General features: G+C 40.8%; 1 protein-coding gene across 2 annotated transcripts in view; it reads right to left on the bottom strand.

Annotated features, from left to right (window-relative positions):
• Positions 1-1,617: 1,617 nt before the first annotated feature.
• Positions 1,618-12,887, bottom strand: part of LOC131471939 (raftlin-like) — a 246,786-nt gene continuing 235,516 nt past the window's right edge. For both annotated transcript variants that reach the window (XM_058648756.1, XM_058648757.1), the window contains 3 exons: positions 9,863-9,966; positions 3,763-3,838; positions 1,618-2,715 (listed from right to left, as the gene is read on the bottom strand). In XM_058648756.1, coding sequence (XP_058504739.1) covers positions 2,071-2,715; positions 3,763-3,838; positions 9,863-9,966 — 825 coding nt within the window. In that variant the 3' untranslated portion in view covers positions 1,618-2,070. The remainder of the gene's footprint in view (positions 2,716-3,762; positions 3,839-9,862; positions 9,967-12,887) is intronic.

The following is a 12,887-nucleotide window of genomic DNA, read 5'->3' on the forward strand; positions in this document are numbered from 1 at the left end:
GGTCTTTCTCTTTTTACTGTTAACCTCTGGAGTTCTCTTCCACTCAATCTTTCACCGGGGTGCGAGTAAACAACAAGCCTCCACCTTCACACACAGCTTCACCTATAGTTCTAACCTAAGAAGTGCTTTTGTTTGGTTTAAAAAAAAAGGAGAAAACTAAAAACTGTGTGAAAACTAACTGGGTGAATCTACACATACACTAGGCTCTGCCCTTGAGCTGCAAACGTTCAGCTGAATTTTCACGTCCTTATCTAACTTGGCTTTGAATATGGAACATTCTGTATGCGAGGTGAGCTTAGCACACCACACCAAAGAGTGATTATCGGCTCTCTTTGAAGCACTTGACGGCTTAGAGCTCAGCGTAAACAATTATCTCTTCACTTCACCTTACTTTGGATTGCCTGTCGCAACGGACGCCTTTCCCCCGTCACCTTCACCCGCGTTTCTCCTCCAAGTTCCCTCCACATCACTTACACGCAATCTGCTGCACAGGACCAAGGAACAGGACATGGTCACGGAGGACCGATTTTCTGTGTCCACCTGCCTTTATGTCGTGTGAATGAGGCAGGTCTGTGTCTGATCATTTGGGATTATTCGACTGACTTGTCTCTCCACAGCTTCAGAGGCTGTTGAGATCTTCTTCTAGATGCTAAACCTGGGTTGATCTTCTAAAAAGAACAAGAGGAACTCAATGTTGGTGGCTGCAACTTTTCTTCAAAAGCAAGCAATGACCTTTGAGGAAACATCCCAAATACTCTTTTTTTTAGGCTGTTCCATGGGACGGTTTGACATGAAACTCATTGCAATGAGAATTACATCCTTGGATTGTATATAAAAATGGATGTAGTCTTCCGGTATTCAAAACAAACTCTAAGGAAACTGAAATTCACAGACTTCACCTCCAACCAGGCAATGCTAGCTGTCAATCTTACTGCTGTCCACTCATTTATCGTCCGTTTTCCACTAAATGTGGCCAAACTTTATAAAAATGCGGAATTGAAGAAAATCTGGAACAAACTAATGATCCTGTAAAATCTACTTATGTAAATCAAGTGAGAAATAACAGCTAATTTTCCCACAGACTTCCCTTCAAATGTATTTATTTTTGTCGCCCCCTGGTGGCTATTCCATATATTCTTACTTCTGGGTTGACTTCACGCAGCAAACCGGGAAGACTATGTCCATTCTTTTTTTATACACCATCTATTATTGGAACATTAGAAAGTGACACAGCGTTATTTTTCCCAGTATCTTTAAAGGTCCAGTGTGTGACTTTTGCAGGGATTTACTGGTAGAAAGTGTGTATTTGTATGAGTGAATAATGTCTTGAAAATGTTTTTTCATAGCCTTGTAAATAAACCTTGTATGTGTACTGCTTTACGGATGTCGCCGTCTGGCGGCGCCATGTTTCTACAGAACCAGGCAGAACGTGTGCCTGCATTCTGAAGCCAACGCTCACAACACAAACGAAGAAGAACGACATCCTTTCCGGTACGTGAAGGCCACCGTAGTTTCCATGACGCACTTGGGAAAAGAAGGGATAAGTTTGTGAAATGTTTTCATGTCATGGAGAGTGTACAAAATCTGTAAATCTTCACCACTGGACCAGATTGTTCAAACTACATCTGTAGTTTAAACATAATTAGATGGCACTAATTCTTTTACACTGGACCTTTAAGAAGTTTTGCGATTTGAGAGGCATGGCGACGTAGCAGGTTTTTGCGCGGCGAGTTGGTTAACTACTCTGTATCTGCGGAGCTAACTGCTAACATGCTAGCGTTTACTTTAGCAGTCGTTCCAGTGAGAGTCCACACTGAACATCACGTGGTTTTTGTTTTTTTTGGATATATACATTCAGTATGCGTGGTTATACAGTAGCACTGATGTTTGCAGGTAAACACAGAACGATTCTGTCGCTACACACTGTGGCAGGTTTTCGAGGGACATCAGGTTTGGACAATGCTGCAGCGATGGGGATTAAATCCCCCGGTAATTTGGATCAGGGAAAAACACTGTGAACCAGTTCTTGTTGGAGGTAGGGTTGGGGGGGGGGGGGGCCTTGACTTGAAGCTACTCTTGAGTTTCCTCTGGGCTTTGATTGGTCGGGGCAGCCTGCGATTCGGCCATAATCTCCTTGGTGACGATGTCCATGCCGGACGGTTCTTCTGTCATGTCTTTGATCGCCTTCACGTCAGCGTCATCTGTCTCTTCGTCTGCCTCCACTCCGTTCTCGATCACAGCCTCAACCACGTCCGCTTTTTCTTTGGTCTTGTTCACTGTTTCCACAGCTGCGACACTTGCTGCCACTTCCTGACCTTCTTTGTTTTCTAAAGGCCCTCCATTCTCTTTTGACCCTTCTCCAGCCAATGTTACTTCTTCTTCTTCTTCTTCTTTTGTGCCGTCTTCTTCTCCTTTGTCTGTTGCTTCCGTTCCACCATCTTTCTTTTCAACAGTCTCTACGCTGATTTCAACCCCGTCATCCATCTTTCCATCTTCCTCAAACCTCGAGTCGCATTCCTTCGCCGCATCGCCGTACGTTGCCTCATCCCTTTCCTCTCGACTCTTATCTTCCTCTTTCTCATCCCTTTCTCTTTCATTGAGAATATTCGCATCTTCGGCATCCTTTTCACTCTTTGCTTTCTTCTTCTTCTTGTTCTTGTCTGTGTCTTTGATGCAGTTCTTGTTGGACTTGCTTCGGGGCTTGAAGATCAGTTTCTGAAAATTTACATTAGCATGTTAGTTGAATGCATTGCAGCTCTTTTTTAAACGTGCTTTTGGGCACAAAGTGTTACACGCAGACTTAATTAAGAATAGATTAGAGTGGATCCAATATTGCACTGGGAAAAGTAGCAAATTCAAATGAGTGTCAGTGATGCAGAGAAGGAAATTGAGGCCATTTTGAGCAGGGTTATTGATGGCCTCCAGGCCTTTAGTGTGACCAAACAAACAAGCAGAAAATTAATGCAACATGTCCTCAATTACAGGAAACCTCAGGAGTGATTGACACACTGGAGGAATACAATGAACTGTAAGGAAAATTGGTAAATCTTGTTTAAGTCTTGGGGCTATAAAGTCTGGTTGTATATGGTGCTCAGTACTAACTGGGCTTTTGCAGCACACTCCCTGCACAAGACAGACACTGCCAACAGGGACACCAGAGGGTTTTAGCCACAGTACGGCCTCTCCTGCACCAAAGTCTATTGAGGAAATCATTGTTTTTAGCAATGATTTGTTGCTAAGATCAGTCAAACACATTTTCCAGTCAAATGTCTATAGCAAAGGAAAAGCAGCACACATATTATTAAGTTAGTGAAGACTTGGGCTGTTGATGTTGATGATTTTATCTGGTGAGCATTAAGAGGCTAAAATTAGTTTTTCCTTGTGTCTCCGCTAGCAGCCATGTTTCCACTTAAATGTGTTGTTGTGATTGCGGTTTAAATTTGGGTCACGGACAGTGTCAACATGGGTTCATACTGCGGCGGACAAAGGTTAGCGTTAGAGATTATCACCACTATTTGGGGGTTGCAGAGATAAAGCAGTTATTGACCCTGCTTCCCCAAACAACGCCTCTGTGTAGCAGAAGAATTCCTGATACCTAAAACAGAGAAGCGTTCTCCACATTTTGTCCAGTGTGTGTGTTTGTCTACCTAAAATAAAAACAGCTGTGGAATTGGCGGTGGCAAAAGGTGATGTTGGCTTTGGATGTATGGTGAGCAGGTGTTGGCGCGACTGAAACACAGGGAGGAATGTGAGGTCACGTACCTTGGATTCCCTCTTCTTTCGGCCCAACACGGGTCTTTGCAGGAAAACGATCTGTTTGGTGGACAGACTTCCGTCACTGAGGGATACAAGACAGGGAGAGAAAGACAGAGCGGAGACAATTTAATTTATTTAGAAATTATTTGAAATAGTACAAAATTACAGTAAATTGAGATTATGTTTAAAAATTGAGAAGAAAACAGTGACAGGCTCGTCCTAAGTGATACTGTAGAGAGACAGACGGACAGATGGACGGACGGACAGACAGAAATACAGACAGACAGACAGATAGATAGATAGATAGATAGATAGATAGATAGATAGATCCTGGTCTCGGTCTTGACTCGGTCAGTTTCTTAAAGTCTTGGTCTAATATTGGTCACGATAGACTCTGGTCTTTATTTGATCTCAGTCCCTAAAAGTCTTGCTCTTATGTTGGTTTTGGTAGAAGATCCTGATCTTGGTCTTGACTGTCTCAGTTTCTAAAAGTCTTGGTCTTGTTTTGGTCATGATAGTCTCTGGCCTTAGTCTTGGATTGATCTCAGTCCATAAATGTCTTGGTCTTATGTTGGTTTTGGTAGATCCTGGTCTTGGTCATGACTTAGTCTTAGTTTCTAAAATGCTTTGTCTTATATTGGCCATGATAGACTCTGGTCCTGGTCTTAGCGTGATCTCCTTGGTCTTATATTGGTTTTGTCAGATCCTGGTCTTGGTCTTGACTTAGTCTCAATTTCTAAAAGTCTTGGTCTTATATTGGCCATGATAGACGTGTCCCTCTTTACTGATCTTCCATTACACTCAATTCCCTCATGAAAAACCCGATTAATCCTAGGTTTAAATTGTTTATTGACCAGTTGGAATGTGTCTAATCAGCCGAGGGCATGTTTCTATCAGTTACAGCTCTGATGGGCATGAGTGGGAACACAAGACATGTTCATTTCTTCTTCTTTCTCTGCTTCATTTCTGGCACCAATGCAAAGTCTGGTGTCGTTTACCAGCTGTTAGCGATGAATACTTTTGATGAAATGTTTCTTTTTCCCGACCTTGGGACGGTCCTCAATAACATCTTTCATTAACTTTATTTCAAATGAGGGAGTTGAGTAAAATAAACATGAAATCTGGAACTGGAACGTCTCACTGAACTCCACTGTGTTTTTGTTTTCTTGTTTTCTTGTTTTCTTGTTTGTTTGGGATGTCACATTTCATGTCGGGGTGACAAGACAGAACAACAACAATCCCAGGAATTCCCACAAATTTCATTGTGAAAGAGGTTTTACTGATTTCCGGTTTGACAGTCAAATGATTTCTGGCCACTGCTCAAACTTCACTCTCTTATCTGACGATTTAATGACAACGGCTCACATTTAGGGGCCCAACGTCTTCCCCGCAGAAACAGATGGTTCCCACTGAAACACTGAAAAGCCTGATTTTGCAGTTTGCTTGAAATGTCTGTTTACAACTCTGTGAGAATCTGAACATAGTCGTCTATTATCTTTGGTTTTTTGGGGTTTTTTTTACCCTCCCAATTCCCCAGAAAATAATCCTCCATTCTCCTCATGCACATGTCACTCTTCCTGTGTTCTGAGAGGATAATCTGCAGGAGAAGTCACGCTGACAGAATAATCGTGGCAGGTAATATACATTCACTTCAGAGTGGGCCTCCTCCTGTCTCTACAGCTTACTCTTCTTTCAGCTTATTTTCCGTCATAAACAGCTCTGTTCTTTTTTTGCACAGTGTGCTCTTACCGCTTTGCTGAGTTTTTACCTCTCTGCTTTTATCTCTTGTGACAGCCTGACGTGTGACACTTTTATTGTTTGTTTCTGCTTTATTTCTTCAATTTTCTCTCTTGCTATTACTGGACAGGGCTTAAAGGGAAGGCGATATGTGGCCCCGGCGCTATCCGACAGGAGTCCAGAAACACATGCGCACGTGCAAAAGGACACACACACACACACACAAACAAAAAAAGCGTACTTTTTGTCTAATGTTATAAGCTGCCCGCTCAGCCAAGTTTATGATCGCTGCAGAACCCTAAAAGCCTGCTACAAATCTTCCCCTTTTCAACATCAAATGGACTTGAGCTTCCTCCAGCACAAGGCTTATTCTCTAAACCATTCAAAGCCCACCACAACTTCTTTTTTTTCCATTACCTCCCCCCCCCCCCACACACACACATTTATCCATAAGCTATTTTCGAGGCTGTCAAGGATGCTGGGCGGCTTTCTGGCAAATCAAAGGCCGAAAACTAACTGAGGTTTTTTCTAAAGAGGAGAAGGTTATTTAGAAAATTACAGGCGTGATTACTGAATCTGTTCTTGGCTGTTAGTGTCACCTACACCATGATATCTACAGAACGGCAGCTAGTTTAGGGGCGAGCTTCAGGCGCACGAGAAATGCTGCAACATATATGATTATTTTCCCTTATTTATATGAATCAATCATGTTTTTGCCAAACCTCAAGTGTTTGGTTTTGACCACAAAGCTAAAGACGTTCACATTTAAGTGATTTTATTATAAAATCAGAGATTACTATGACCAGTGACGGGAATAACGGTGTTAAAAGTGGGAGGCGGACACTCTCTCTGTATTTAAAGTTAGACTTAAATTCTTCCTTTTTGATAAAGCTTATAGTTAGAGCTGGCTCAGGGAAACCTGGACCATCTCTTAGTTATGCTGCTACAGACCTACAGTAGAGACAGTAAGACTATTTATTGTCAGAAATTGATCATAGTGCCCATACTTATGTCTATATAAGTGTATAATCGCTCTAAAATAATAATAAAAAAGGGTTTGTTGCTTAGTATTAATCTTTTATACTTTAGACAAAACAGCCTTGTTTTAAGAAGGCTGCCGTCTTGTGCTGTCATGTTTTCAAATGGAAGTTTGGTAAAAGAAAAACAGCTTAGTCTTCAATAACCCGATTATATAAACTAATGACGAAAAAATAAATTGCCATTGTAACCAAATGTAACACACCAGACCTTTAAAAGACAGATGAATTCATCACCATTTAGCCTCGAACAAAGGCCAACAAAAAAACCAAACAATTAACCATATTTCTCTCTCATTGTTTTATGTCCCGAGGAAAAAAACAACAACAACAACAATCACATTTACAGTAGCAAATGGCTCGGCACCGCAAATTACCATCTGCATTAATTGAATGCGGCGAGCGCAGACACACGAGACGGTGGCGGCGGCATGAATTAATGTTGTGTGGAGACGCCGCTGAGCGCCGGTTAGCATTAATTTCAGACGCCGCTGCGATCGCTGACACTTAACCGACCTCCCTTTCCACATGAAGACATGAAAACATTTACAAGTTTGCTTTACTGACGAGTCGGTACGACCAAAAACACGTGTACGTCTGAATTAGATCATCAAACATTAGTTCAGCTCACTTCTGGTTTTATTTTGTGCAGGCGGGGAGAGAAATGAGCTGTTACTGTATCTAGGCCGACTCTGATTAATTAGCCATGTTGTGCTGTTGCGTTGTGGCATTTTATAAGAAAGAAGAGAGAGAGAGAGAAGGGGGGAGGATGAAAATAGAGAGGTAATTAATCAGCTGTGATCTCACAGAGCAGCAAACATAACGAGAGGACTGAGGCGGCGTCACAGCAAACCTCAATCAGTCACCGTATGGAAAATGCCGCGCGTTCACTTCATCAAAAATGTGAAACACGTTATTGATGGAGTCACATTTATTTATTTTTTTTGATGAAAGCCAGCACCAATATTTACATATAAATATGTGCATTGTTGACTCAGCGGTGGCTGTAATCCTTCATCCTGTCCTTAAAGGCTTTTGTGCAGCAGACGTGCGGGTTTTTGTGTGTTTGTCTTACATGTTTATGATATTTTTTTCTAATCTGTATCCAGTCAGTGTGAGGGGAGAACTCACTGGTTGATTTTGTGGCCAAAGTTTTTCACACATCTGACCAAACAGAAACACACACGAGCGCACACAGACACACACACACAGAGCAGTGCAGACATCCGTATTCTTTTTCCTGGTCCTTAAATTTTTATTTGCTCAATCTCATCTCGCTTTAATGTTATTGTGGTGTTAAACGCCTCTGTCTTGTTTTATTTTACTGCAGATGCTCAACAAAAAGAGTGTGTGTGTGTGTGAGTGTGTAAGTGTGTGTACTTGTATGTGCATCTTCATGAGGACCAAAAAAAAACGAATAAACCATAGGAGGTGAGGTCAGACCTTTTTGGCTGGTCCTCATCGTTTTAAACAGATTTTTAGCATTAAGACCTGGTTTTAGTTTGGGTTTAGAGTTAGGCTTATGTAGGGATTAGGTTAAAGGTTAGGATGAGGCATTTAGCTCTCTTCAGGGTCATGAAAGTCATATGAGAGTCCTCACTGAGAATGCTGCATGTATGTATAAACACCGACATTGTCAGGACCAGAAGTCCTCATGGAGCCCAAAACCTGGTCTTAATAGTAAATGGTTTGTATTTATTTTGTGTTTTTCTAGCTGACCTCAAGTTTTGCACATTCACCCATTCACTCACAGTTTCTATCACACATATTATTTCATACCCATTCACATACAGGAGCAACGTGGGGTTTGCCCAAGGACACATCGGCATTGTAGCACTAGAGGAGCCAGGAATTGAACCCACACCTTTCCAAAAGACGACTCCCTCTACCGCTGATCCACCGGTGCCGGAACCTCATTTCCTGAGGAACTGGTTAACTTGTTTGAAACCATTTCTTACAAACAATCTGGCAAATGACTCTGTCTGCTACTTATGTAATTACCTCTTCAGTGAATAATGGCTAATGAATGGTTGATTACATTTACTTGCCCTGTAGAAACATCGCGAGGCTGCTTTGACAAACAGTCTGGATATTTTCTACACATTTTCTGTATGTTAGAAATAAAAAAATGACGACAAAATGTTGCTCCTGACATCTCCTAAAAAAAAACAAAAAACTTTCCTTTTGGCAATCTGGTTTAAAAAAATACATCCCAGATATTTTCCAGGTGTTAATTCCCTACTGGACTGACATTTACACATTTTACTCTTTTTAATTTAGTCCAATCGATTCCAATGTTGCACTTTTATGTCTTCTAGTCCTCGGGGACATTCACGTAACCTCACATTTTCACTGTACTGACGTCACTGTTATAATATTTACACGTTGACTCCTGAGTATTGAATCTCATTTTCTTTTATTAACGTTTCTCAGCTGAACTGCTGGGGTTATATTTAGCCTTTAGCTTTACACTCACACACATCTAGTTTTAGATATTTCTTTAAATCCTTATCAGTGCAACACATGGTTTCACTCTCTCGTGACACAAACGGGTACAGTTCATTATCAGCGTGTTAAGGCACATTATTCTCTGCTCCGCAGTGCGTCTCAGGCCTTTGACCGTAAGCGGATGCACACTCATACAGCAGTCATGAGTCAGCACAGACTGAGCCTTAGCAACCGTTACATTTCTGTGAAGAAGATTTTCCAGCCACAGTCATTGCTGCTGCTGCTGCTGCTGCTGCTGCTGCTGCTGCTGCTGCTGCTGCTGCTTCTTTCAAATTTTCACAGCTGCTGCTGCTGCTGCTGCTGCTCGGTTCAAAGCTCGGTCCAAACTGACACAGATTCGGGTCAATTTCCTCCAAAACGCTTGGTGAATCTGTGACTAATTAGTTCAACAAACAAAGTGTGTGTGTGTGTGTGTGTGTGTGAGCTACATAATTCATACCAGGTTCCAGTTTGTCCCTGTGAAGACTGTGGCATGTACTGCATATTGTTCCCTTTTTTTTTTGAGAAGTGGTTTGAAATGTATTTTTAAACATTCGAGTGTGACAGATGTGTTATTTAGTTATTTAGCAGAAACACATGACTTATTTACTCAGTTTTCCTTAAATTACTATGCAATCTCATCTCCCGTGTGCCTAATAAAGTGGCTGTTGAGTGTTTAAGTAATAACTTACAGAGTAGATTTTAATTGGATTCTGACTATGAGGTCAGTGAAGGTCACAAATACTTGTTAAAAGGCTTGTGCTTGATGACTGCAATTCCCGAAGGCTGCCAACAGAGGTCGTTATACGTCACCGAACACAATCGTGATCCCAGGGTGATGTTACCTGTTGGTCTTGATGATGGGCGTGGGCAGCACACAGGTGAGTCTCCATCCATATGTAGCGAGCGACTGAAGCAGGGGAACATAATCAGCCTTCACCTGCAGACCCTGCGGGGAAAACAAGAGGATCACAGGTCACAACCCTGCAATCAACTCACACACACACACACACACACACACGTGTGTGCACCTGATGGTCATCATCTTCTTAAACACTGCATGCAGCAGCAGCAATCAACAGTATGCATATATACATACATATACTATGTAGCTGTGGGCGTTCATGACTGTGATTACCAGCTGTGAGGGAACAAGGTGCTAGATGTAAGTAAGCAGAGTCAGCATCACTCCACTCTCACATCTCATGGTTTTTAAACAACCTTGTGAATGTGTGTGTGCGGGGTCGGTTTCAGCGTGGATGGATATAATATATATTTATATATGAAAATAAAGAACATCAATTTCTACTGACATTACACTCCCTGTGTTAATAGCAAAGTATTTCCCACAGCGTCTGTGGGTAAACAGACTGCTCATGTGAAACTGCTCACTTCACGGTAAACATTGTCTTCAGTGACGCGATGTGGGAGGGCTTTTTAAAAATGTTCAGTTTGACTTGACATGATTCAAACGGAAACACGCAGATAACTGTTGATGTGTGGTGACACCCACAGACACACACACACACGTCAAGCTCTGGAGAAAGGAAGTGTGTGCGTGTGTGAGTGCCTGTGGTTTGCCGTGCCATCAGTGATCTATCGAAAATGAAAAACCACACCACGTGTCAGTCACAGCTCGCTCACACGTGGACAAAAACACTCCATGAAGAGACCTGAAGTTACTGAAGTCTAAAGCAGTGGTTGATACACACAAACAAAAAAAACTAATTGCAATGTCCCTTTATCATTTTTTAAAATTATCCATTTATCATTTTTTTTTAAATTGTGCTTTTATGATTTTTAATTTGTCCTTTTCCTGCTGAGGTTTTAAAGCAGAGTATAAAGGAGCAGTAAGTTAATCCTCATTCTATATTCCAGTAGTGTAAAAGTATTTTTTTTTTTTATCTACTTCCACTATGTCTGGTATAGAAAGTACTAATACTGCAACAACACCAGTGCTACAAGTAGCAGTAGTAAAAGCACTCCTAAATAGTACTTCTACTGGTATAATATTATAATATATAATTCTCCTATGTCTACAACTATTGATACTATACTAACAACTACCACTGTCATATGGTTGTACAAGTAGTACTTCTATATTCTAGCATGAAATATTAGTATAAAATAAAGTGTCATAAAGAGTAAAGGTGACTCACCTTCCTTGTTATATCAGTGGATTTTGTAATGTTGTAGATAATACAACAGAATCCTTTAAATATAATTTTTTTAGCCATCAAATGTGCTTTTTTTTTTAAAAAAAAACAACTCAGATATAATGAATTTAATCTAAACGATGTCGAGTGGGCCGTTAAACCAAGGTTAGCTTCTTTAATGAATGTACACTGACAGTTGCCGTTGTCCTTTTCTTTTTTTCTCCTCTTCCTTTTGCATTAATTCCAGACCATTAACCGTCTGTGATGCAGTCACAGGAGGTGATATGAGTCAAGACGGCAGGTGAACATGAACCACAGAGTCTATTCATAGTGCAACCATCAGATAAAACTGCTGCAGGAAAAAAAAAATCACGCCTCCACACTCAACAGAGACGTGTGAAAGTATTCTTTAATTAAAGCTGCACCAGCCACAGGTTTCAAGACCAGAGCTGCAGATGATGAGGGTGTTCCGGATTGTTCCTGAAGGAACCAGAACCAGAGGAGAACTGATGAAGTGATGCAGATGTAGGATAGTTCAGGAAGTGGTTAATCTACTGACATATTATTCTGGAACAAAGACTATAAAACAAGCCCCAACTACTATTTGTCTGGCAATTACTATAGACCCTCTCAAGAGCCTCTTGCTGGGCTTGGGATGTTTGTGTACAATGAAAGTGTCTATTACTACAAGTTTGTCTAAAAGTATTATTTCCTCTACTTCCAAAAGTATTGACACTACTTTCTGAAAACTACTAGTACACAACTACTTCTACTAGTAAAACAGCACCATTGCTAGTTGTACTTCTATTACAAGAAATAAAGTACTACTACTGGAACCTACTACTACTGTGACTTCCACCTCGACTTCCTACTATTTATACTGCTTGTCTGGGTGGTACTACTACTTCTACTATGACTACTATTACTACAACATCACAACTGCTACAAGCATTTCTACAAGTATTATTTCGTCTACTTCTTTGTCTGGTATGGAAAGTACTACAATAACACCAGTGCTACTAGTACTTTTACAACTATTGACACTATTTGTCTGGCAGCTATTAGAACTGCCACTCCTGTTAATGCTACTACTAGTGTGTATACTGTTTGTCTGGTAACTACTACTATAACATCACAAGTGCTACAAGTACAAGTACTACTAGTATTATTTCTCCTACGTCTACAACTACTGATACAATTTGTCCAGCAGCATCAACTACTTCTACAACTACAGCTACCACTGCTGTGTAGTTGTACAATATGTATACCATATACCACTACTACTACTATGACAACACAAGAGCTACGTGTACTTCTACAACGTTTATTGGCTCTCCTTCCACTGCTAGTCAACAGTCCCTGAATAACCATTTTTCCTTTGAGTATCTGACCATAATAAATGCTCTTTTAACTAAATTCTAAACTAACAAGATCACATTTGACCCTAATGCTATTATAATACCACTACTGCATCTTAATACTAGTACTAATAAATAATGCTAGGCCTTTTCGGCAACACTGCTGCTGCATCTCTGTGCATTTCAAACTGCAATAAACATTGTGTATCTGGGAAATACATTGAATCTTGTTTAATTTATACTGTATATTTTGTGTGTTTGTACGTATGGCTCCTCACTGTGTGTTAATGGTGGGACTGAGAGAGGACAATCTTGTCTTTGATAATAATATGCTACAACACTTGTGCTGATAATGA

Source organism: Solea solea, chromosome 13, assembly GCF_958295425.1.
Source record: "Solea solea chromosome 13, fSolSol10.1, whole genome shotgun sequence".
NCBI lineage: Eukaryota > Metazoa > Chordata > Actinopteri > Pleuronectiformes > Soleidae > Solea > Solea solea.